Here is a 26684-nt window from a genome sequence, read left to right as displayed (position 1 = left end):
TATTCTGGAAGGAAAACCCTTCCATTTCTATATTACTGCTCAAGTCCGACCTTGTCCCTACGAACAGTGATTACCAATGTCACATGAAAAAGGTTACATTTTTCCTATGCTTACTGCCATTCTGGACCAGAGGTTAGACCTCTTTTGGAAGAAGTTTAAGTTACTTTCTTTTTCTTCTCTGTACTTGTTCATTTATGTCAGCTTGACTTTGTCTCTCCATTCACTAATGAAAATGTAATTTAAGATAAGCTAATACCTGGTTTTATTTTACTCCCTATAAATCCATATCGATGTGCATCATTTTAGAAATAATTGATAATGAGCTAATTTCATCACAGTTTACCCTGGACTGGGTGGGGGGGGGGTGACTAATTTGTAAAAATAATCCCAATGCAATTTCTTTTCAATCTAGCAAATTTATCCATCTTTCAAAGTACATTATCTAAAAAATTTATACATGCTATTTAATAATAAGTGCCTTCATATGTATGGATAAAAGCAGACCTAGCCCTGGCCGGTTGGCTCAGCGGTAAGCGTCGGCCTAGCGTGCGGAGGACCCGGGTTCGATTCCCGGCCAGGGCACACAGGAGAAGCGCCCATTTGCTTCTCCACCCCTCCGCCGCACTTTCCTCTCTGTCTCTCTCTTCCCCTCCCGCAGCCAAGGCTCCATTGGAGCAAAGATGGCCCGGGCGCTGGGGATGGCTCTGTGGCCTCTGCCCCAGGCGCTAGAGTGGCTCTGGTCGCAATATGGCGACGCCCAGGATGGGCAGAGCATCGCCCCCTGGTGGGCAGAGCGTCGCCCCATGGTGGGCGTGCCGGGTGGATCCCGGTCGGGCGCATGCGGGAGTCTGTCTGACTGTCTCTCCCCGTTTCCAGCTTCAGAAAAATGAAAAAAAAAAAAAAAAAAAAAGCGGACCTAAACAAGGCTCACAAATCAGTACCAAGAAAGAGAGAACTAAATGCTTAAGTTCATCAGTTAATTTAATATGCCAATTATACTTGTAATGCAGATATTCTTTTTGCTTTGCCTATTTTTATAGTTTCTACATATTTTAAGAAATCAGATATGATTTCCCATCATATCAGCATAAAAAAGAAGCCTGAGTGAAAAAGATACAAACTAACAAACTATTTCCCATCAAAACATGTCTTAATTTAAAATACTCAGATAGAATGGTAATATAGTTTATCATATCATCCAACCTAAAGCATATAATCCGAGCTGAAAGAGATCTATATTTAATGTGCCTATAATAAATTAAAGAAGTGATAACATCTGCTTTGCCAAAGTAAATTCTGAATTTAAATTTAGAAACAATATAAATATATTTTTATCCCAAGCCCCAAAAGGAGGGAAACAGAAAGGTTTTTTTGTTTGTTTATTTTTGAGAGAGTGAGAGAGAGAGAGAGAGAGAGGCAGGGAGAAACACAACAACACTGAGCTGCTCCAATGTCCTAACCAGGGAATTGAACCAGCAACCTCCAGTGCTGCCACCGGACGATGCTCCCACCAACTGAGCTATCCGGGGCTTAATTTTATTGTTTCAGAGAGAGAAAAGAGAGAAAGAGAGGAGAGAGGGGAGGAGGAAGGGAAGCATTCATTTGTTGTTCCACTCAGTCATGCATTCATTGGTTTGCTTCCTGTGTGCACCCTGACCGGGGATCAAACATGCAACCTTACTGTTTCGGGTGATGCCCTTAACCAACTGAGCTAACTGGCCAGGGCAGGAAACAGTAAGTTTAATACATTGGACATAAGTTAAAAAGTGATGCAGCTGATATTTATTTAGAAATCTTCAGTTAAAAATATTTTTATTTAAAAATATTTGAAAAAATATCAGACATAATATTAAATATATAAATAAAGTCTTTCAACAACTTGATAGAGAAAATGTTACAGATAGTATAAAAGAACCATGAGAACAATCTTTGTGAACAGGACAGCATTGATGGGAGAGGACAAAAAATACTAGAAGAAATAAAGCTAAGGCTTCAGAAAGCCTTTCGAAGGGAAGCACCCCAGAAAGCTATTGGAAAAATACTTGAACAACAGCGAGTCAAGGCATCTAGACTCAAAGAAAAGAAGAAACAATCCGGGAAGTTGTTTTATAGCTGAAAATAGGAAATGAATGAAAGAGAAAAGGTGGGGTAGAAAAAGAGATACAGGGAAGGGAGGAAGGTGGTAGGACTGCCGTTAGCCCACAGGGTAACTTTGTACAATTTGGAAAAGGATGCTCTTCAAAGAGGAGGCAGCCCCACACAATGATGCACAGTTTGGCTAACAAAGTTGGGGCTGGACTGTTCCCTTGGCTAGGCATACAGTCTTGGGAAAGAAAAAAGGATTACCTAACATTTAAAAAAAGAGGTAGGCTTTTTTTTTTCTATTTTGTAGTGCAGGCAAATTCCTACAGAGCTATTTACAAAATTAAATTTTGTTATATCTCCTCACTGTTTTATATCTGTATAAGGAATTATGTTCTAACAGAAAACATTTCAGCCTGGGAACAACAGTGTTGTTTCTGGTGAGTTGGAAGAGAGGGCTGCTAGATGATGGTGGATTTTAAGAAAACCTGGTATTCCCATCCATGTAAGGACAGATGTACCCACCGAAGCCTAAGATTTGTGGACTGTTCCTTCCAGTGACCTTGGATCATTTCTATGATCCCACACTTAAGCCAACAGCCTCAGGATTTCGAACCTGGGTCCTTAGCATCCCAGGTTGACACTATCCACTGCACCACTACTGGTCTGGCTCACCATATATCTAATGTAGATATTCAAAATACAGTGGTACCTTGAGATACGAGCAGACCAACATACAATTTTTTTTTAAGATACGAGCTGCAACTCAGTCCGTATTTTTGTTCGAGATCCAAGCAAAATTCCGAGATACGAGTTGTGATTTGGGAAGCTGCCGCTAGTTGGTGCGCTGGCACATGGGTCCAGTATCAGCAGCACAACACCAGCATCTTGTTCCTTCTCACGTGTTACCCACAGAATCAAGTCGAATCTCATGTGCTGTATTCATTCTTGCATCATTTTTGCATTTTTTACTAACTTTTTTGGTATGCTATCATGAGCCTGAAGAAAGTGAGTGTAAAGAATAGTGGTGAGAAGAAGAAGAGAATGATGTCGACAGAAGTAAAGCAAGAAATAATAGGAAAACATGAGCGTGGTGTACGAGGGATTGAACTGGCAAGGCTGTACGACCGCAATACATCTACAATTTGTACCATCCTTAAACAAAAGGATGCCATCAAAAGCGCAAATCCAGAGAAAAGGAACTACAATTCTGTCCCAATTAAGGACAAATATCCATGAAGAAATGGAGAGGCTTCTGCTGGAGTGGGTGAAAGAGAAAGAGCTGGCAGGAGATACAGTGACGGAGACTGTATATGCGAAAAGCACATATTATTTACGATGACTTGAAGAGTCTTTTGAGTCAATCAAAAGAGGCAGCAGAAGATACGTTTAAAGCAAGTCACGGCTGGTTTGAAAATTTCAAGAAGAGATCTGGCATCCATTCAGTGGTGAGGCATGAAGTTGCGGGTGCTGACGTTAAGGCAGCTGAGGAGTACATTGCACGTTTTGCTGGGCTTAAGGCTACATCCCCCAACAAGTGTTCAACCCTGACGAAACAGGATTGTTTTGGAAAAAAATGCCCTGGAGGACTTTCATCATCTCGGAGGAGAAGAAGCTGCCAGGCCAAAAACCCATGAAGGACCGTCTGACCCTTGCATTGTGTGCAAATGCTAGCAGTGACTGTAAAGTAAAGCCACTGCTAGTGTATCATTCCGAAAATCCTCGAGCCTTTAAGACTCACAAGATTCTTAAAGAAAAACTACAGGTTATGTGGCACGCCAATGCTAGGGCATGGGTTATGCGGCCGTTTTTTATTGAATGGGTAAATCACGTCTTTGGTCCTGCAGTGAAAAAATATCTTCAAGAAAATAAACTCCTGATGAAAGCATTACTAATCCTTGAAAATGCTCCAGCCCACCCACCTGGTCTTCAAGATGACATTCTCGATGAGTTCAAATTCGTGAAAGTTCTCTACCTCCCACCCAACACGACTTCAATCTTGCAACCTATGGATCAGCAGGTCATTTCCAACTTTAAAAAGCTTTATACAATGCACTTGTTCCATCACTGCTTTGAGGTGACTGAGAATACAAATCTAACCCTTCAAGAGTTTTGGAAAGATCACTACAAAATCGTGATACGTTTACGCATTATTGACTTGGCATGGCAAGAGATTACAAGAAGAACCTTGAACTCGGTATGGAAAAAGTTATGGCCTGATGTTGTTACATCAGGGACTTCTAAGGATTCGAACCAGAGACCAAGACCAAGGTAGAAGCGTTGGAGGAGATTGTGTCTCTTGGAAAGTCGATGGGTGTGGAGGTAGATGAGAGTGACATAAACGAGCTCATCGAGGAACATGAGGAGGAACTCTCAACTGAGGAGTTGAAGAAGCTACAGGTGATGCAACATACGGAGCTTCTGCAAGAGATTAGTAGTGAGGAGGAGGTAGAGTCAGAGGAAGTGATTTCTACAAGTGAAATTAAAGACATGCTGGCAATGTGGGAGAAGCTTTCAAGTTTCATTGAAAAGAAACACCCAGAAAAAGTTTCAACTGGTCGTGCTTCAGCACTTTTTAATGACACTTGTTTGTCACATTTCCATAACATTTTAAAAGGCAGGCAAAAGCAAACCTCTTTGGATTTTTATTCAAAAGTCCTACAAGTGAAAGTGCCGAAAGTGCAGCCAAAAAGGCAAAAACAGGTGATGATTAAACGAAAAATATGTAATGTTAAGCTTAGGTTAAGTTTAAAGTTAAGAAAGTGCATTTTTTTACAATTAAGTTTTTGTGGTTTCATTTTCAGTAAAGAAAGTGCAGTTTTGGTTTACATTGAGTGTTAAGAAAGTGCATTTTTAGTTTGTATCTACAGTGCCTGCATCCCTTCCTCCCTCCTCCTCCGCCATTCACCTCCGTTGGCCACACTCGTCTGTCTCCAAGGTAAGAACACAGTACTAAATAACACTTTTTTCTTTTATTTCATATATTTTTTTATGCATTGGTAAAGTATACATGTGTGTTTCTTAATTAAAAACATGCTTTTTCATAATTTAGGATAGTTTGGGGATGTTTCACAGGGCTGGAATTTATTTATTTCAGTTATTTTAGTTTTTGTTTTTTTTTTTCATTTTTCTGAAGCCGGAAACAGGGAGAGACAGTCAGACAGACTCCCGCATGCGCCCGACCGGGATCCACCCGGCACGCCCACCATGGGGCAACGCTCTGTCCACCAGGGGGCGATGCTCTGCCCATCCTGGGCGTCGCCATGTTGCGACCAGAGCCACTCTAGCGCCTGAGGCAGAGGCCACAGAGCCATCCCCAGCGCCCGGGCCATCTTTGCTCCAATGGAGCCTCGGCTGCGGGAGGGGAAGAGAGAGACAGAGAGGAAAGCGCGGCGGAGGGGTGGAGAAGCAAATGGGTGCTTCTCCTGTGTGCCCTGGCCGGGAATCGAACCCGGGTCCTCCGCACGCTAGGCCGACGCTCTACCGCTGAGCCAACCGGCCAGGGCTATTTCAGTTATTTTAAATGGGAGAAATTTGTTTGATATACATGTTGACTGACTTACGAACCTGGTTATAGAACAAATTAAACTCGTATCTCAAGGCACCACTGTATCTAGAATTAGCCTTAGCCCCTTGGCTCAGCTGGTTGGAGTGTTATCGTGATACACCAATGTTGTAGGTTCAACCTCCAGTCACGGCACATACAAAAATCAACCAATAATGGCATGAATGAGTGAAACAACAAAATTGATGTTTCTCTCTTTTTCTCTCTCTCTCTGTTTCTATCTCTCTCCCTTCCTCACTCTTAAGATCAATCATTTTTTTTAAAAATCTAGAATTACAAGGTTTTTTGAAAATCAAATTATATGTACACACATAGATCGTTCTTGTGGTCTAATTATAACTGTTACTCTGAAATTAGGGTATAATGACATTTTGTGTATTTGAGTTGGTATCCTGACAGGAAACCTTACTTTTTGAGAAATTTTATATTGGAAGACTGACTAGTCCAGACATCACTCCCTATACCCATTTGCCTACTTAGGCCTGTGCTGAAGAACCTTAGTTGATCAACTGATAGTCCTTTCTTAATAATACCTTGAGTGGATAACAGAGATAAATGACAAGAAAAAAATCTCTTACCGCTGTAAGGGGTCCTTCTGCTTGTGCCTCCATTGGGCTTGTGGGCGTCGCTGCAATACACTGACTAGCAGCTCCAGCCTGGAGTTCCAGCCTATCTGTATATTGTTCTGAAGCAGCAGTGACAGGGCACTCCCCAGAAAGTGCTAAGATCACACCTGAGGTTTCCTTTTTCAAATGAACATTTTCTGCCCAAGGACCCAATCGGAGCTTTTCATCTTGAGGTGATTCTTCTAGGACTTGAAGTACTTCTGGCTCCTCATCAGAAGGACTTCCTGTTGTTTTATGGCCTAAAGCCTCATTTGTCCTAAAATCCCAAAGGTCTTGTTCCTTGTCTACAATCACCCACTCTTTGGAATCAACCTCTTGCTTGCAAGAGCTCAAGTTAACTGCTATAAATCCATTGCTGCCACCGCCATCTGCCTGCTCAGGGGTGTTGGCAGAAGCAGGTTTAGAAGCATCTGGAGGATATTCTTCATCACAGTTCCAGACGTGGTCAGTACGGGCCCCAGCAGGAACACAAGGTTTATGAAGCAAAGCAGAAAGAACAGATTCCTTTCCTGTACTGGCATCTTTCCGCATTTTCTCCAAACTTAAGAAAACAAAGAAAAGTTATTCAATTGTCCAAGGGTAATATTTACTATATAACCTATGCAGGGGTCCCCAAACTACGGCCCGCGGGCCACATGCGGCCCCCTGAGGCCATTTTTCTGGCCCTCGCAGCACTTATGGAAGGGGCACCTCTTTCATTGGTGGTCAGTGAGAGGAGCATAGTTCCCATTGAAATACTGGCCAGTTTATTGATTTAAATTTACTTGTTCTTTATTTTAAATATTGTATTTGTTCCCGTTTTGGTTTTTTACTTTAAAATAAGATATGTGCAGTGTGCATGGGGATTTGTTCATAGTTTTTTTTTTATAGTCCGGCCCTCCAACAGTCTGAGGGACAGTGAAGTGGCCCCCTGTGTAAAAAGTTTGGGGACCCCTGCTCTATACAGAACTATTATTCACACAGAGATCAGAGAAAAAATATGGATAAAGCATAAAAAGAGTTTCACAGGTTGCTAATGCTCTTCTCCACCTGTCACAATCCTGTTTTGGAAGATGGAGCCTATGGGAGGAAGATGTCTCTCCTGCTGCAGGGCAGGAGAGAAGCCTGACTGGGTTGACTTGTATGATCCAGTTCACTTTTGCTTTGCCAGTTCAATCACACTACTCTCTGTTCTCTCTGAGGGATTGAGAACAACATAACCAAGGGGCTTCTGCCTCACCAAAAGCCCTACAAAAGGAAATAAAGAAGATAGTATACATAAGGAAAATACTTTCTGCATTTGTTTGTCTCTAGTGATGTATGTAAATGTATACTCATTCAACTACACAGCTCCAAAGGCAGGGCTTTGAAGAAGAGAAGGTACTGTACCTGCTCAACCACACCCAGCCCACTATGCACACAGAACTCCACAGATAGTGTGTGAGGGTGACAGTGGAATGGGAGAAGCTTCAGGGCATATTTTTAGTTTTGCTGGATTAAGAGGCAGTTGACATTGTATATACAAATCTCTCTGCTACCTGAGGGGCACGTAACATGGTATGACAACATGGTATTTGGCTGCACTGGCTTTGAGAACTGATCTCATCTGTAGGGAAGTAGTTTTAAGTAATAGACTATTTCCTTTCCTTAAGTTTGTAATTAGGTGCTTCAATTTCCTCTTCATTCTAGGTTCTGGCTTAAATTCATTTTCTTGGATAACTTCTGTTCTCACCTTGTCTTATAACTCATCTCTTCCCTTAACATGTACTCTCTTTTTTAAAAGTTCCATTTTTTTATTAGACTAATTCTTTACCAAACTAAGCTTTTACCCCTATTGTACCTTTATATTTATTCCCAATCTTAGCCGCAACTCAAAATATTTAAATACAGCCCTGGCCAGTTGGCTCAGTGGTAGAGCGTCAGCCTGGCGTGCAGGAGTCCCGGGTTCGATTCCGGCCAGGGCACACAGAAGAAGCGCCCATCTGCTTCTCCACCTCTCCCCCTCTCCTTCCTCTGTCTCTCTCTTACCCTCCCTCAGCCAAGGCTCCATTGGAGCAAAGTTTGCCCAGGCACTGAGGATGGCTCCATGGCCTCTGCCTAAGGCGCTAGAATGGCCCTGGTTGCAACAGAGCAACGTCCCAGATGGGCAGAGCATCGCCCCCTGGTAGGCATGCCTGATGAATCCTGGTCGGGTACATGCGGGAGTCTGACTGATTGCCTCCCTGTTTCCAACTTCAGAAAAATACAAAAACAAAATGTTTAAATACAATATCCTAGTTCATCCTTTTGAGCATATCAACACGTAGACACAAGCTTACATCACATAGCTGTGAGACTGAATGATTACCATGTGAGGAAGAATACACATGAATAAAGGACTGTTTAAATGGAAGCCAGACTGGACTAGGCCAAAGTGGCTGAACTGTCTTTAGATATAGTAACTACCATGTCAAATACAAGGTCCTTCTAACCTAATATTCATTGCAAATAGTAGTCACCAGGGAATAGTGAAGAGTGTGACTATATTTATTAAAAGTCACTTGGGTTTTAATATTGTTGAAGCCTTCTATAATTATACCCCAAATTCTTTTAAAAGTCTCATTCTGTCTTCTGTTATCAAAGTTTGAGGATAAAGGGCCTCATAACCATGAACTACAAATAGTCATTATGAATGTATGGCTCTCCAAGTTCCACCTTTCCTTAACATCTATTTTTCCTACAGCACTTACTCACAGAAAGCCTTCATTAAAATAAATTGCCTGGCTCTGGTTGGCTCAGTGGTAGAGCATCAGCCCGGTGTATAGATGTCCTGGGTTCAATTCCCAGTCAGGGCACACAAGAGAAGCAACCATCTGCTTCCCCTCCCTCAACACACACACTCCTTCTCTCTATCTCTCCCCCTCCTGCAGCCTGGCTTGATTGGTTTGAGCTCACTGGCTCTGGGTGCTGAGGATGGCTCCATGGAGCCTTGGCCTCAGGAGCTAAAAATGGTTTGCTTGAAAGCATGGCCTAGATGGGCAGAGCATAAGCCTGAGATGGGGGCTGCCAGGTGGATCCTGGTCAGGGAGCATGCAGGAGTCTGTCTCTCTATTTCTCCTTCTCTCACTTGGAAAAAATAAATAAATAAATTGCCTATTCCTTGTGTATAAGTTACTTTTTTCTCTCCTTCATGTATTCCCCTTCTTTCTGCTTAATGCTCTCTCAAACTCTACACTGCATCTTCTCCATTCCAATAAAAGAGATCACCTTCCAAACAAAATCACTTCAAAATGTTAGTTTGACTTATACCTAGAATTGTGAAGTTACCAGCTCCCACTGCTCGGCTCCCAAAGCCAAAGGTTATGCTACAGAACTTGTAACAATATTAAGAGACAATTTACATAAAAAGTCAGGATGATAATTAACATGGATGATGATGAGAGCTTAATCAAATTAGTGCTACAAAAATGCAAGAATTTCTTATTTAAAAGACTTTAAATAGAAATAAGTAAATAAATATTTAAAATAATAATATCTTAGTGGCTTTTAAAAAAGAGGAAAAACTATTTTATACCAGGTCTCAAGGAACTTATCAGCATCTGGCTTTGGCTCCAATGTCAGACGTTTTTCCAGCTCAAAGCTGTGGATAGAACGTAACTTTCGCACCAACGGAACATCTCTGTCTGGCTGAGTAATCTCTGAGCGGACACGAATTGGTGAACCAAGGCTTGGAGCATTCAGAATACCATTTGCTTGACCATGGCTATTCTCCTCTTCAGTAGCAGCCTAAACAAATATAAAAGAAAACCATGAAAAACATTCCAATTACCACATGTGGTAGTCATCACTGAAATCTTTCAATATAACATAAGCAAATAATTGGGAGGAGTTCTCAGAACATTAGGATATTTTAGCTAGTTTAAGTCATTACATATTGTCTATTAATCCTTTATAAATTGAGTTTTCTTAATTTCTTCTTAGTTTCTGTATTATTTTAGTTTTTTTAAATCTTTGATATAAAAATAAACAGTCTAAAAAGTTCAACAACCTTGGCTTTTTGTATTATGTTTAACTAGGAGCTTCTAGGACCCCATCCACTAAACCTATAGGTGACCCCTGTGTTTTGGTCGTTCGACCCCCGCCGGGGTCATGACCCACAGGTTGAGAACCGCTGCACTAAACTAAAACTAAAACTTGGAAATGACATACTCTTTGAGACAAGTGGTTTCACAAGCCATGGGAGGCTGGGAAGCCACAATACCCCATGCCATGTTTCCTCTCCAAAAAAGAAACAAGAAGAAAACCTGGTGTTTAAACAACAAGTAGCTGGGTAGAGCAGGAGGCTGCACAGAGCGGTGGGGCATCTAAGGACAGATACCTACAGCAGTACAGTCAGCAGGGAAATTAAGACTTACACCATTAGTGGAATGGGAAAAGGAAATCTGGGACATCTTTTCTGGTTAATGATCCTCAAGAAGATGCGCAATTGGTGTTAACAGGAGGTACACTTTGGCTAGCAGCAGAAGCAGAAGACAATCTTCTCTGGAGAAAGGTTTCTCCACTCCCCAATTTAAGTCTATAGAACCCCCATCAATAATAATAATTAGTATTATTATTTTAGTGTGTGTATGCGAGAGAGCGGGACAGACAGGAAGGGAGAGACAGGAGAAACATCAACACATAGTTGCAGCTCTTTAGGTTGTTCATTAATTGCTTTCTCATATGTGCCTTGACCAGGGGGCTCCAGCTCAGCCATTGACCCCTTGCTTAAGCCAGTGACTTTGGGTGTCAAGCCAGTGACCTTTGGGCTCAAGCCAGTAACCATGGGGTCATGTCTATGATCCCATGCTCAAGCTGGTAACCCTGCACTCAAGCTGGTTAGCATGTGCTCAAGCCACCACCAATTTTTAATTAGTAAAACATTGAAGATAGTCAAACACATGAGAAGGCATGGCATCATGACTAAGAGATAGTAAAAGAGATAATTTTTTAAAATGTAATGTTCCCAAACACTTCTGCTATCAAACTTGTTCAGGTGCATAATACAAAACAGCTATGCATAAAATATTTAAATAAAAGTCATTACCACAAAGATCAAGAAAGGATTATTTGATTGAAATTAACTGATGAATTTAATATTAAGTATTCAATCTTCAATTTAAACAAATTAGCTATAAAAGGTCAAAGTTTTTAATTAGTGAATTAGAAGACATGGAAAAAGAAATGACCTAGAATGAAGTACAGCAAGGTGAGAAAAATACAAAAAAAGATATTAAAACCCTGGCGGGATAGCTCCACTGGTTAGAGTGTTGTTTCAATACACCATGGTTGAAGGCTTGATCCCCCCCCCCCCCAATCAGGGCACATACAAGAATCAACCAATAAATGCATAAATAAGTAGAACAGCAAATCAATCATCCATCCTTCCTCCCTCCCTCCTTTCTTTCCTTCTTTCCTTCCTTTTCTTCTTTCATTTTCTTTCTTTCTCTCTCTCTCTCCCCCTCTCTCCCTAAAATCACAAATAGAATAAAATTAAGATTTATGACAGATAGAATAAAAGGCATAATATATAATTAATTCAAATCCAAGAAAGAACAGAAAGAATGAAGAGGTGGCAATATTTAGGCAGAGAATGTCTCTGTATCTCCCAGAACTGATAAAAACAAAAACAAAAATATGTGAATCAAAGATTCAGACTACGTAAGATATCCTAAGTAGAATAAACAAAAAGAAATATATGCCTAGACACATTTTAGTTGAAATGCAAAACACCAAGGACAAGAAGAAAAACTAAAAAGTAGATGGGAAGGGGCCCTGGCCAGGTGGCTCAGTAGATAAAGCATCGTCCCAGCACACTAAGGTCACCAGTTCAATCCCCAGTCAGGGCACGTAATGTACAAGAAGCAATCAATGAGTACATACTACTATATAAATGGAACAACTACGTGGAACAATGAGTTGATGCTTTCTCTCTCTCTCTCTCTCTCTCTCTCTCTCACTCTCAAATCAATGGAAAAATTGAAAGAGTAGCTAGGGAGGGAGGACAGGTAGAATGAGGATCTACAAAGAAAAATATAGAATAATAGCATACTTCAGATGCCAATAGATGAAGTGAGAAAAAATAACTATCAATCAAAAACTGATTCTAGCTCTGGTGGGGTAGCTCAGTTGGTTACAGTGTCATTCCAATAGCCAAGGTTATGGGGTTCAATGCCTCATCAGGTACATATACAAGAACCAACCAATGAATGCATAAAAAAGTGGAACAACAAAATTGATGTTTCTCTCTCTCTCCCCACCCTTCTTCTTTCTCTAAAAGTCAATAAATGAAATTTATAAACAAACAAATAATAAATTTGAATCCAGCATAAATTATCTTTAAAGAATGAGGCTGAAATAAATATATTTACTGCTAAGTTCTCTACCAAAAGACCTCAGCTAAAGAAACTTCTTTTTTGTTTGTTTGTTTGTTTGTTTGTTTTTTACAGAGACAGAGAGAGAGATAGGGCAGACAGACAGGAACGGAGAGAGGTGAGAAGCATCAATCATTAGTTTTTCGTTGCGACACCTTAGTTGTGCATTGATTGCTTTGTCAGATGTGCCTTGACCGTGGGCCTTCAGCAGACCGAGTAACCCCCTTGCTCAAGCCAGTGACCTTGGGTCCAAGCTGGTGAGCTTTGCTCAAGCCAGTTGAGCCCGCGCTCAAGCTGGTGACCTTGGGGTCTCGAACCTGGGTCCTCCTCATCCCAGTCCGACGCTCTATCCACTGCGCCACTGCCTGGTCAGGCTAAAGGAACTTCTAAAGGAAATATTTCAGGAAGAAAGTCATGAGTCCAGGACTTCCAAAAATGCAAGGAAATGGTAAGTATCTTTGAAAAATTCACAAAAATATTACTTATATGAATGAACAACAATAATAATCTGAGTATTTTTTAAAAAGGAAGAATTAAAACAGAAGAGAACTAAGAGATTATATAGTGATAATGGATGTAAGAAAACTAAATAACTAAGATTTATACCAAGTGCTATTTCACCTTCTCAAATATACAGACATCGACCCATGTGGGCTGGCAACTAGAGATTTTTTACCACAAGAACAGTTTGTTCCCAGTGCTATAAAGATGTCTATAGCTAAAAATCCGACACTGACTTTCTGACCACTTTTTCACTATTTATTCTTTATTACTATTAGTTTAGTCCAAATAGTAAGTAATTCAACAGCTAGACAACAGTGCACCATAGCACATATATGCAGAGAATGTTCTGGCAAATGATTCCCCTGACTGAAAATATACAATGTTAATTTTTTAACTTATATAGTTTAACAATATAGTATATATTGTCCAAAGACAGACCAAGCTCTTCAGAAGTGATGATAGAGGATTCTTTTCAAGATACAATACCCGTTCAAAAACCATGGCTAGACAACCTTCTATCCATCATGATAACAGGTATGAGCCCAAAGTCTCATTTTACAGACCTATAAACTTAACTTTCTTTGATACTAAACCAAAAACTAACTGATTTCTAATTTCCTGTTCCTCCACACCATTTATCTTCTTTTAATCTTCTATGAAAATGGAAATGATAAGGAAAAATAAGATCAGAAAGAAATTTGGAAAAAATCTGCCTCAAGATTACTAAAAATTAATCATTTTATTCAGAAATCTAGATCTCTCTCCACACTTACAGGTGGGCCTGCTGGCAATCCTAATGAGTTAAAATTCATGTCATTTGTTCAACGTCCACTCAGTCAACTTACCACTTCCCACTTGCACTTCCCCACCTCCATTTGAGACAGTTTTCAGAATAGGTACTCATAGCTTCATCAGTCCACAGCCAGGGTAGTCAAACTTTTTATAAAAACCACCCACTTTTGCAGTGCTGGTCAACCTAGTCCCTACCGCCCACTAGTGAGCGGTCCAGCTTTCATGATGGGCCAATCACGGCACCATTTGGTTGCTCTGCTACCCCCACCATGAAAGCTGAAACGCCCACTAGTGGGCAGTAGGGACTAGGTTGACCAGCACTGCAAAAGTGGGCGGTTTTTAGAAAAAGTTTGACTACCCCTGGTCCACACCATAAGAAGAAGCCTACGATCTTGTCACATTATTTAGAAAGACTATTAACTCTGCTCTATAGATGTGTTTTCATCTTAGTGTTGGTTATTTTTTAAAATATCTTTATCATTCCACAAAATACAAGATAAAGATTAATGTTCAGTGTCCATGTTTCAATGTTGAGGGCAAAATTAGCCAAAATATTGTAATTACAAATAGAGAAGTAACTAGCAATACAATGTTCTGTCTACTTCTCATTCAAAATTGAAAATAGTTTGCTACAGCAACAGGAAAAAAAAATAAGCACATAGAAAGATATTACTTCCTATGTAAGAAATACGCACTTTACAAACTGCAAGCTTTATCTTGTTCCTGTTGGCATCCATCTCTTCCCAGACATCCTTCTCCTGGGGATGAGGATGTCCTGGAGATCCAGGCAATTTATCTGGTGGTGCACCAACAGGGATGCCATTCTCCCCATCACTAAGCTGTTCATCTGGAAACACTTCATCTGTATTTTCTCGAAGCAAGTCCCCTGGGATGGGAGTGGCATTGGCAATTCTAAAAATGAGGAGTGAAGAAAAGGTAGACTTAACAACAGAATCAAAAATTACTATGAGATATTTTACATTGTTTCTGGAGTTAAGTGATAAAGTCTATATATATCAAGAGAGTAAAACAAAATAAGATTAAACCCAAAACCCCGGAAACAGGCTATGACAATTCCACAAAACAAAACTTCTACATTTTGATCAACAGAATTTTCAACCTGATTTAAAAAGAAAAATTTTAATACAGTAGTAATTCACTGATTTAACAATTACTTTAAAAGTGGGCAACATTTGCTCTGTTTTCCAAGAAATTTGTCAACTTTTGTATTTTCTGTTCTTTACCCATTTTTCTTTCTTTTTAAAAAAAATATTTTATTTATTGATTTGAGAGAGAAGAGAGAGAGAGAGGGAGGGAGAGAGAAAGGCAGGGGGAGCAGGAAGCTTCAACTCATATTAGTTGCTTCTCGTATTTGCCTTGACCTGGCCAGCCTGGGGTTTTGAACCTGCACCCTTAGCATTCCAGGTCAACGCTCTATCCACTGCACCACCACAGGTCAGGTTACTCATTTTTCTTAGAGAATAACAAAAATTATAAACAAGAAAAATGTTAAGTATCATATGATATAAGCAGGTATCATAAGTTATGTTTCATTTTTTAATACTGTGAAATATACATTTGTTTCTTCATTTACGGACTTTTTACTAAGTACCCTAGGGGACAAAAAGAGAAGGAAATTCTTGCCCTCTAGGGGAAACTACAAAATTTACAATTATGCAGTTCATATATTTGCATGAACTAACAAGGAACAATACAGAAAATATAAATTGGCACTTTGTCTACATATTTCTTTCCAAAGAACTTCATGTCCTGTTTACATGGTTGGTTACCTCTCCCTTAGACTTCTGACCCATGAAGGACTTTTCTAGTTCTGTTACCACTCACAAAGTGATCAGCCCCTGCCAGCTCTAACGCTCCAGCACTCAACACTACACTCGATTATTTTAAAAAAAATACTGCTGACTAAACACAATATTTAGCACACAATGAAACCTTTTCATAGAAGTGATCTGGAATTTTTAAAAGTAGAAAACCAGTAGGTTATACTGACACAATTATTATGAGTGGCAAAATAGGCATCTTCTCAGTGAACCACTCTAAGTGTAGTGATTACACCCTGGCCCAGGTGTCATACATATGTCATGCTGTGAAAACAAAGATCAGTCACTTTTCAGGGACTTGTTCCACTTGATTTGATCACCTTCACTTACCACATCTCCCTACCAAGGTTAATGCTAGAACATGAGCCTCTTTATCAGCAGGTTAGAGGTAACGTAGAAAAGCACTGCCCATGGCTCCCAGGTAAAAAAAAAACACTTTAGCCTTATAATGTATATAGTACCTGAAGTTCTGACATTAAGAACATCTTGATGCCTGACCTGGTGGTGGAGTAATAGATAGAGCGCAGGACTGGAATGCAGAGGACCCAGGTTCGAAACTCTGAGGTCATCAGCTTGAGCATGGGCTCATTCGGCTTGAGCATGGGGTCACTGGCTTGAGCATGGGATCACAGACATGACCCCGTGGTCGCTGGCAAGGTGCCACTGACTCTGCTGTAGTCCCCCCCCACCCCCGTCAAGGCACGTATGAAAAAGCAATCAATGAATAAGTAAGGGGCTGCAACGAAGAATTGATGCTTCGCATCTCTCTCCCTTCCTGTTTGTCTGTCCCTTTCTCTGTCTCTCTGTTACACACACAAAAACAAAACAAAACAAAACAAAAAACCCACAAAACATCTTGAAAAGGTAGTTTGGCCTAAAATAGTTAAAATAAAAGGGTTTATTATAAAAGTAAAGTTCAGAAATAAATTGGCTATTATAAGATTTTTCAGGTACAAGTTTATTATAATTTATTTATTGATGCAAGGAATTACAATGGACACTAATATATATCTGTTACATGGTAATCCAAATGTTGAAAAATTCCCTCTTACTGAGAAAGGGACTGGCAAAAGGATAAATATTTGAGTCCAGCAAACTCAGTTTACTAGCCTCACATTCCCTGCCCCCAGTTTAATCACTCAGTGTTCTTCCAGATTCTCTTCCTTATGCCTAGCTACCACTCTGCTTCTTTCCAACTACCCCAGCTCCTTGGCATTTTCTTTTCACTCCTCGGGAGACAAACCACACCTCCACCTGTGAAACTGCTTCTATTTTTATTCTTAGTTGCCTTTATACCTGTTATCTGTGGTATTATGAAGTAGATATAATACCACACACTTCAAGGAACTCTTCCATCTTCTATACACAGGCTGTCTTCCACATCACTCAGGTTCCTCTCCTCATTTATTCTCTCATTTTCACTCCTTACATTATTTTCTTTCTTCTTCTAAAACTCTGACCCAATCTGGACTTTGAGACACAGAAAGAATTCCTTTCCAGAGAAATTATATTAAGGAATAAGAATGAGTGAGAAGGTACATGTGAGAGTGTTTTTATCATATGGTCTGTGTTTGCAGGCAAGATATAAATTATAGAAGTAAATTAGGGGGAAAAGTAGGGAAGTGTATGGCAGAACTGGAAAATAGTAAGAATGGACATCCTTTTTATATTTCCTCCCCCATAATCTAAGTAAGGGGCTGTCAAACTAGGGCTTGAGCGCCAAATCTGGCCTGCTCACCTATTTTTTATTAATATGGTGTTATTGCACATAGTCACACTCATTCATTTCCATGAATGGCAGTCTATGGCTGCTTTAGCACTGCAATAACAGTGATAATGGAGAAAAAGAGAGCAGAGCCCACAAATATTTACCTGGCCCCCTTACAGATAAGATATGCTGACTCCTCATCTAAAGCTTCCTCCTACCTTCTCACGAACTTACTTTCTCCTTCTATTAAGAGATTCAGAGTAATGGGACACACATCATCATTTTTCTCTTTAATACTGATTCTCTAGGGCTTTCCAGTTATTCTTCTATATCATTCGCAAGCAGAGAATTCAGAGGTCAGCAAACTTTCTCTTAAAGGGCCAGCTAATAAATGGTAGGCTTGTGGGTTAATACTTTTTTTTTCCAGTTCACCTAGTTTAAATTCCATGCAATCTTTATGCTGTAGGCTAATATATATATATTACCATATTTCCCCATGTATAGGATGCACCTTAATTTTGGGGCCCGAAATTTGAAAAAGAAAGTATTATATAAAATTATTGAACTCAAGTTTTATTCATCATAAAATTCATACGACTCCTCATCCACGCGATCAAGTGGGAAATGCAAGTAAAAAAATAAAAACTACAACCACTGTATAAGACACACTCAGTGTTTAGACCCCAAATTTTTCGGAAAATGGTGTGTCTTATACATGGAGAAATACAGTAACAATTCTAGGTTTGCCTTTTCCAAGGCACTTCAACTTATAAATACCATGGTAAGTGCCCCGGGCAGGAAAACGGACCTAGTTAAATGCCTAGTTCCTATTCAGTGTTCTGGCCTGGCTGGGCTGGGGCAGCAGCTGCAGCTCCACCTCTGCCTCCGGCTCTTAGGGACTGTATCCCTCCAAACAACCCCTCCATGCACCAAGCGGGAGGTCAGGACACTGAGCAGCGTGGACCTAATACTTTGCAGGCAAGATTCACTAATGGATAAATTGGTGGTCAAAAGCATCATGAAAAATGTTTATTTGAATAGTCTCAAAGTATCTTCCAACAAGGTACAAGGGAAAATTCTAGTAATTTACAGCGGAGAAATCTGGCTACCTTAACCAGATTACCAATATTAATATCTTCAGTAATAAGACACATGTTCCTCCTTGTTTAATGCCACCAATTTTCCTTTGATCTTGGCTTTCAATGTATCCCACAGATTCTATGTAGTACTTTAATTATCATTATTTTCTCTATAATTCCAGTTTGTATTTTTCCCTTTCACTCAAAAGTAGTTTAATAGGTTTTTAAATTTCCAGGAGGAAAGAACTTTGACATTTTTGTTTCTGTTAGTAATTTCTAGTTCTATTGCAGTGTTATCAGATAGTGTAATATTTCTGTTTTATGACACTGATTATATTTTCTAAATGACTTAATAATTGATCACTTTTTGTGAATGTTTCTGGGGCACTTGAGCAGATGGTTACAATCTCTATCAAGGTGTAGTTTGAAAAATATGCAAAAGAGCTACCTTATTGACCATGTTGTTTGTCTTCTATTTCTTATTCTTTGTTCACTTTATGTGTCTTGAACTGAGTTGTATATTAAAATCTCCAATTATCACAATAGTATGTTTCTATCTATGCGTCCTTGAATCTCCTATAGTTGCTGTTTCTCAAAGGTGACTGCTATAATTCTGGTGACTAAATTTAAAAAAAAAAAATTTTTTTTTCCATTTTATAGAGAGGAGAGAGAAAGGGAGAGAGAGAGACAGACAGGGAGAGAGAGAGGAGAGAGAGACAGAGAGAGAAGGGGGGGAGGAGCTGGAAGCATCAACTCCCATATGTGCCTTGACCAGGCAAGCCCAGGGTTTCGAACCGCTGACCTCAGCATTTCCAGGTCGACGCTTTATCCACTGCGCCACCACTGGTCAAGCCCTGGTGACTAAATATTAATAAATACTATGTCTACTTGTGACCTTTGACATTTAGTATTAAAATGTACCCTTCCATCTTTATAACTTTTTTTTCTTTATAACTTTTAAAAATTATTTTTATTTATTTATTCATTTTAGAGAAGAGAGACAGAGAGAGAGAGATAGAGAGAGAAGTGGGGGAGGAGCAGGAAGCATCAATTCCCATATGTGCCTTGACCAGGCAAGCCCAGGGCTTTGAACCGGCGACCTCAGCATTCCAGGTCGACGCTTTATCCACTGCGCCACCACAGGTCAGGCTTTCTTTATAACTTTTAAAGCTTTTTGGTCTTGAATTCTACATCGTCTGACATTAGGATCATTATTCTCTTCTTACTGTTTCCACTTTCTTCTGGTGTATCTCTTTTTAAAAAAAATATTCTATTAATTATTATTTTTTTAGAGAGAGGAGAGGGGGGGGAGAGAGAGAGAAAGGGGGAGAGGAGTGGGAAGCATCAACTCATAGTAGTTGCTTCTCATATGTGCCTAGACTGGGCAAGCCAAGGGTTTTGAAACAGTGATCTCAGCATTCCAGGTCAACACTTCATTCACTGCGCCACCACAGGTCAGGCTCTTCTGGTATATCTTTGTCCATCCCCTTTCTTTTTTCTTTTTTTTGTGTGCGACAGAGACAGAGAGGGAGACAGAGAGAGGAACAGATAGGGACAGACAGACAGGAAGGGAGAGAGATGAGAAGCATCAATTCTTTGTTGCAGGACCTTAGTTGTTCATTGATTGCTTTCTCATATGTGCCTGGGTGGGGTGGGTGGGTGGGGGGGCTACAGCAGAGCAAGTGACCCCATTCTCAAGCCAGTGATATTGGGCTCAAGTCAGCGACCCCGCACTCAAGCCGGCACGCCTACACTCAAGCTGGTGAGCCCACTCTCAAGGCGGTGACCTCAGGGCTTCGAATCCAGTCCAATGCTGTATCTACTGTGCCATCACCTGGTCAGGCTAGGATTTTATTTATTGATTTTAGAGAGAGAAAAAGGCGGGGGGGGGGGGGCAGGAGCAGGAAGCATCAACTCGTAGTACATAGTTGCTTCTTGCATGTGCCTTGACCAGGCAAGCCATAGTTTTTGTTTTTTTGTTTTTGTTTTTTTACAGAGACAGAGAGAGTCATAGAGAGGGATAGACAGGGACAGACAGACAGGATCGAGATGAGAAGCATCAATCATTAGTTTTTTGTTGCGCACTGCAACACCTTAATTGTTCATTGATTGCCTTCTCATACATGCCTTGACCGCAGACCTTCAGCAGACTGAGTAACCCCTTGCTCAAGCCAGTGACCTTGGGCTCAAGCTGGTGAGCTTTTGCTCAAACCAGATGAGCCCTCGCTCAAGCTGGTAACCTCGGGGTCTCAAACCTGGGTCTTCCACATCCCAGTCTGACGCTCTATCCACTGTGCCACCGCCTGGTCAGGTGTAGCCCATGATTTTTAACCAGTGACCTCAGCATTCCAGGTTGACATTTTATCCACCCCATCACCACAGGTCAGGTTGTCCCTTTCTAAAACATTTTTTGTTTTAGGTGTGTCTCTTGTTCAGAGCATATGTATCCCGCTACATAAACCAAACTGAAAATCTTTTTCCTTATTAGATGAGGTTAAGACCATGTTACTTATTGCTACAACTGATATATTGTATTTGATCTCAACTCTGTCATAGTACAGTATTTTATAATTATGTATATTTTGTTATATTTGTTATATTGTTTCTATCTACAAGATGAGTACTTGTACTTTATAAACTTTTCTTTCTGGTATTTAGAAGGTTTGCCTTTTTGTTGTAATAGCTACCTATGGACATATACCTTTTTTAAAATTTATTTTAAAGATTTTTATTTATTGGGAGGGGCAGTGAGAAATATCAATTCATAGTTGCTTCACTTTAAGTTCTTCAGTGATTGCTTGTCATATGTGCTTTGACTAAGCAAGTCCAGGATTTCAAACTGGTGACCTCAGCATTCCAGGTCCATGCTTCATCCACTGTGCCACCACAGGTCAGGCTGGACATACACCTTTTTCTTTAAGTGAGAATAAGGAAGATAGTGAGACAGACTCCTGCATGCACCCTGACTGGGATCCCCTGGCAACTCCCATCTTGGGCCTAAGCTCAAATTAACTGACCTATTTTTAGCACCTGATGCTCAGTCAACTGGACCAACCAAGGCTATCCTTAGTGCCCGGGGCCTACACTCAACTGAGCCACCAGCTGTGGGAGGGGCAAAGGGAGAGACGGGGAGGGGGAGAGGTGGAAAAGCTGGTGGTCATTTCTCTTGTGTGCCCTGACCAGGAATCAAGCCTGAGACATCCATATACCAAGCCAATGCTTTGTTCACTGAGCCAACAGGCCAGGGACTGGACATATACCTTTTTAAATACTCTTAGTCCCCGTTTTCTTATTTAACTTTTTGCTAATGAATTTCTGTTTTAACTGGTATTGCTTTGATTTTCTTCTTCAGGGACTCTAACAATAGGAATCCCAGTCTTGCTCTGTCAGACACCCATATGCACAACCTTTTCTCTACCCTTTTATATAAATTTTTTTACTCTTTTTAAAATTGATTTTAGAGAAGAAGGAACAGAGAGAGAGAGAAAAAAAAAAATCAATTTGTTGTTCCACTTATCCATTCATTCATTGGTTGTTTCTTGTATGTGCCCTGAATGGGGATTGAACCCGCAACCCTGGCGTATCAGGACAACGCTCTAACCAGCTGAGCTATCCGGCTGGCCAGAGTAGGTTAATGATTTATTATTTTTTCTCTTGAGGCTTTTTTCCTAATTTTATTCAATGTCCTTTATTAAATATTCATTTGAGTCTATTCTCTTTTGTGTATTTTGTAGCTTATTCAATTCTGAGATATCTTTTTCTTCCATTTCTTTCCTGACTTCAGTCTTCATTTCATTTCTTATTCTCTGTTTTCCTTTACCTTTTTCTCTCCCCCCTCTTCCCCTTTTAGGGTCTATTTCTTTTTTCTTTAAATTTATTTATTTATTTAAAAAATTTTTTTTATTTATTCATTTTAGAGAGGAGAGGGAGAGACAGAGAGAGAGAAGGGGGTAGGAGCTGGAAGCATCAACTCCCATTTGTGCCTTGACCAGGCAAGCCCAGGGTTTCAAACCGGCGAACTCAGCATTTCCAAGTTGACCCTTTATCCACTGCGCCACCACAGGTCAGGCCTAAATTTATTTTTGTTACAGTTGACATAAAATATTATATTAGTTTCAGGTATACAACACAGTGATTAGACATTTATTACCTTACAAAGTGATCCTCCCAATAGTTCTAGGACCCATCTGATACCATCCAGTTATCACAATACAGTATTATTGACTTATTCCCGTCTATACTGTACTTTACATTCCTGTGACTATTTTTATAACTGGCAATTTGTACTTATTTATCCCTTTCACCTTTTTCACCAATTTCTGGGGAGGGGGGTCCTGTTTCTATTTTTAGTTTTTAAATTTCTAATTTAAGGTAGTTATCCTATCTTCAAATGAATGAGCATACATATTTAATTCCATTTGTGGTTTTGTCTTACAGTTTTTTCTGTTACCGTATTTTGTTTTGTTGGGTTTTTTTAGTTTTCTTCTTCATGATTTTTTTTTCTGAGAGGAAATTTCTTTAGTTAATATGTATTGAATTTTCTTTTCTGATTTTTTACTATAATATTTTATGCAACTTTAAAATCTTTTTCTTGTTCATGTTTGTGTAATTGGACTATTTTACAAGATTCACAGTTTAATTAGTATCCTCTTCTGTCAGTATAGCAAAGTCCAAACACTTAAGTGATTTTTTTATGTGTTTTTATGTTCAGGGAGATATTGTGTCCTCTGATTTTATAGTTCTCCTTTCTTGTGTGTAAACTATTTTTTCTTTTTGTGCCTTTGTAATTAGCAATTTATTGCCTTTCAGCTCCAAATTCATCCTTCTTGTCTGTTCCGTGAAAGTGGATCTGAGCCCTTGAATTATTTTTCTTTGCCAGCTGGCATTGGAGCTTTGTCAGTGAGGAGCACTGGAAAGAAACTGCAGGAGGAAAGTGCTTTGCTTTGGGTTCCAGTGCATAGTTTGGCAAGCTTCTCCAGCATGTGTGGCTTTTCCCAAAGTGAGGCTTCTATAGCACTGCAATATCTTCAGGGCCTGTCTCACACAGACAGCAGCCACCAACAGCTTTCCTGAGCAATCCCCATTAACCAGAAGTTTTGTAGTAGAGTGCATCTGGTGAGATACTCCCAATAAATAGCTTTCTCTGGTACCCCAGAGGGCAGATTTCCATCAAGTTTCAGAGGGCAAACTTTCAGCAAATTTTACCAATGTGGTATAAGAGCAACTTCCCTGCCATCCAATGAGAGATGGACATACCCTCTGGAACAAGGTCAGTACCTCAGCCCTTGAGTCTGACCTGGGGGAGCTTTTTGTTTGGATCCTTGATCTCAATCCTAGGAGTAGGAGCTGCACTTTATACAATACTTGCTATTCCTATATTCTTTATAGCTCTTTCTACTTCTCACTAGTCAACCCCACATTACCCAATTCTGTGTTACAGGTAACGATACTTGTATCATCCTCCCTTGTTTAAGTCCTTGGTCTTTAAACTATCCTAAGGACATGGTTTTGGTGCATTTTTTTTCTTTTGTGTTATTGTCTTATTTTAGGAGGAAAGATTGGGAGATAGAAACTTACACTGTCTTCATCGACTTCAGTTATCATGAACTCTTATCACATGAAATTTGCAAGTTGGAACCATATCTATTTCTAACAACGATTAAAGGAAGAACAAAAGCACTAAAAACAAGAATCAAAATTGCTAAGTGTGCTCTCCCTCCCAGGATATGCCACACTTCCTAAACTCTAAGGAACCCCATGAGACTTGCAACCACAGGAGCAAAGGGTAGCGGCAGCTCAACCCAGGTTAACCCCCTGAACCTGTCTCCAACACCCCCTTTTCTCTTAACTCTCCAGTGACTGACAGCAGCCCCACCTTGCCTCACTTCTTTTCCATAGTGTTTCTAGAGAGCCAAAGCAGTGCTCTGCCTAGGCTCTCTCCTGTTGCTTCTTCTAATCTAAGCCTTTCCTTGTTTCATTGTCTCCAGCTTTAATAAGCACACTCTCAAAATCAAAACAAAACAAACAAGCAAAGAAAAAAAAAGAATAAAAATTTCTGGATAGCTCAAGCTCTGTGACTAATATTTATCTAAAGTTGTATGATTCATTCAGTTTTAGGATTATTTCCTCTTTTATAAGACAGGGTGGCTGGGGTCCCACCTCAGAAGCATGAGAAATGTCTGATGCATATGGACTGCTGTGCCACATCCCTTGATTCTGACTCAGTAGATATGGAGTGAGTCCTACGAATAGGTATTTTAAACAAACATCTCTGGTAATTCTGATGTAGCTAGTCAGGGTTTCATATATATATATATGGACAGAGAGTCAGAGAGAGGGACAGACAGATAGGAAGGGAGAGAGATGAGACGCATCAATTCTTCATTGTGGCATCCTAGTTGTTTGTTGATTACTTGTTCATTGATTGCTTTCTCGTATGTGCCTTGACCGGGGGGCTACAACAGAGCAAGTGACCCCTTGCTCAAGCCAGCAACCTATGGGCTTAAGCCAGCAACCATGAGGTTACGTCTATGATCCCACGCTCAGGCCAGCGACCCCGTGCTCAAGCTGGTGAGCCCACACTCAAGCCGGATGAGCCCGCACAAGCTGGCGACTTTGGGGTTTCAAACCTGGGTCCGCCGCGTCCTAGTTTGATGCTCAATCCACTGCATCACCACCTGGTAAGGCAGTGTTTCATATTTAAGAATTCTAAGATTAGCTAATCAAAGATAACATGTTAAAAAATATGAGTCCATGTAACCTCTTCTGATCAATAAGCTCTAGTGATTCCATCTTTCAATATAAAGCCAAAGCAATGGATTCGTGATAAACTGTCCCAATTAGCTCACATTGTATGAGGATTTTTTCCTATTTACTTTTTAATTTTTTTTCCCTATTTGCTTTCTAAAAAACCAAGCAGTTTAAAGCAACCAGAGTAGGCAAAAAATGGGTCAGGGGAAAAAAAAATACACAACCTGCCTCCCCCCCAAGGCAACTATTTATGCATGTAGAGAAAACAATAACTGCAAAAACAAAAACAAGAAGATAGAAACACACCATAATCTATTCCTAATACACTTTGAAAATTAAATCACTCTCGTAAGAGGAACAAGCTGCATGTTTTGTTTCCACTAAACTTAAGCACAGTATAATTAGATAAGATTGTGGCTCATTCTGTCCCAGGTCCCATATATTCTTTAGAAGAAAATGCAACAAATGTTCCTTCTCATTTTGAAGATGAGAAATCCCTCTCTAATCTGACATCAACAAGTCATACATCTCTAAACTCCCATCTTACAGTATGATCTATAAACACTTTGTAAGAAAAGTAAACCTGAACAAAGGCATATAAAAGAGCAATGTTAATTCAAGAAAATCCATAGACTTTCACTACTTCTTTGCATTTGGTCATCTGAGGGAATCTGGATGAAAAAAGTTCTGCTAATATAATGTATTGAGGAAAGACTGCTAAGCGGGCTGCTGAGGACATACCCGATTGCCGCAGGGGTCAAGCGGGTGTGCAACTGAGGGGTGGTAGAAGTGGTGGCAGTTGTTAGAGAGCCATCAGTTCCAGTCTTCTCCCAATCAAAAGCGTCACTCTCAATTACTCCAAAGGTTTTGATGCTGTTGTCAAACACGGATGTAAGAAGCTAAACCACAAAGAAAAAAACTAGAGTAAGCCAACAGTAAACAAAGTCACTTTATTCTTTAAGAGAAAGCACCCCAGACTCATGAATTAATTTTGTAGATTTTTTAAAAACCTGATGATACAGGTACTACACTTAATTTTAGCCAAAAGGCCGAGAAGCAATAAAAACAACCTGATGATAGAAAGAGGGAAATCTAAATAAGGACTATATGTGGGTGATGATTTTGAATTAATATTGATTTTTCTCAGTTGAGGCACTGGTTTGTAGTTACACAGTAGAATGTCTTTGTTCTTGGAAGATACATATGAAGTATCATATCTTTTTTTTAATTGAATTTATTGGGGTGACACTGGTTAACAAAATTATACATATTTCAGGTGCACAATTCTATAACACATCTCTGTACACCATATTGTGTATTCATCCTGCCAAGTCAAGTCTCCATCCATCACCATTTATTTCCCCAA

The 26684-nt window shown here is 40.0% G+C and overlaps 1 protein-coding gene across 3 annotated transcripts in view; it reads right to left on the bottom strand.

Moving 5' to 3' along the window:
- Window positions 1-26684, bottom strand: part of TTBK2 (tau tubulin kinase 2) — a 215205-nt gene that overhangs the window by 14721 nt on the left and 173800 nt on the right. For all 3 annotated transcript variants that reach the window (XM_066343762.1, XM_066343763.1, XM_066343764.1), the window contains exons 10-13: window positions 26060-26217; window positions 14636-14852; window positions 9806-10017; window positions 6226-6814 (exon numbers count right to left, since the gene is read on the bottom strand). In XM_066343762.1, coding sequence (XP_066199859.1) covers window positions 6226-6814; window positions 9806-10017; window positions 14636-14852; window positions 26060-26217 — 1176 coding nt within the window. The remainder of the gene's footprint in view (window positions 1-6225; window positions 6815-9805; window positions 10018-14635; window positions 14853-26059; window positions 26218-26684) is intronic.

The sequence above is a fragment of the Saccopteryx leptura genome, chromosome 6 (assembly GCF_036850995.1).
Source record: "Saccopteryx leptura isolate mSacLep1 chromosome 6, mSacLep1_pri_phased_curated, whole genome shotgun sequence".
In the NCBI taxonomy this organism is placed as follows: Eukaryota; Metazoa; Chordata; class Mammalia; order Chiroptera; family Emballonuridae; genus Saccopteryx; species Saccopteryx leptura.
The sequence above is the reverse complement of the archived record's forward strand: the minus strand, read 5'-3'. Positions and strand labels throughout refer to the sequence as shown.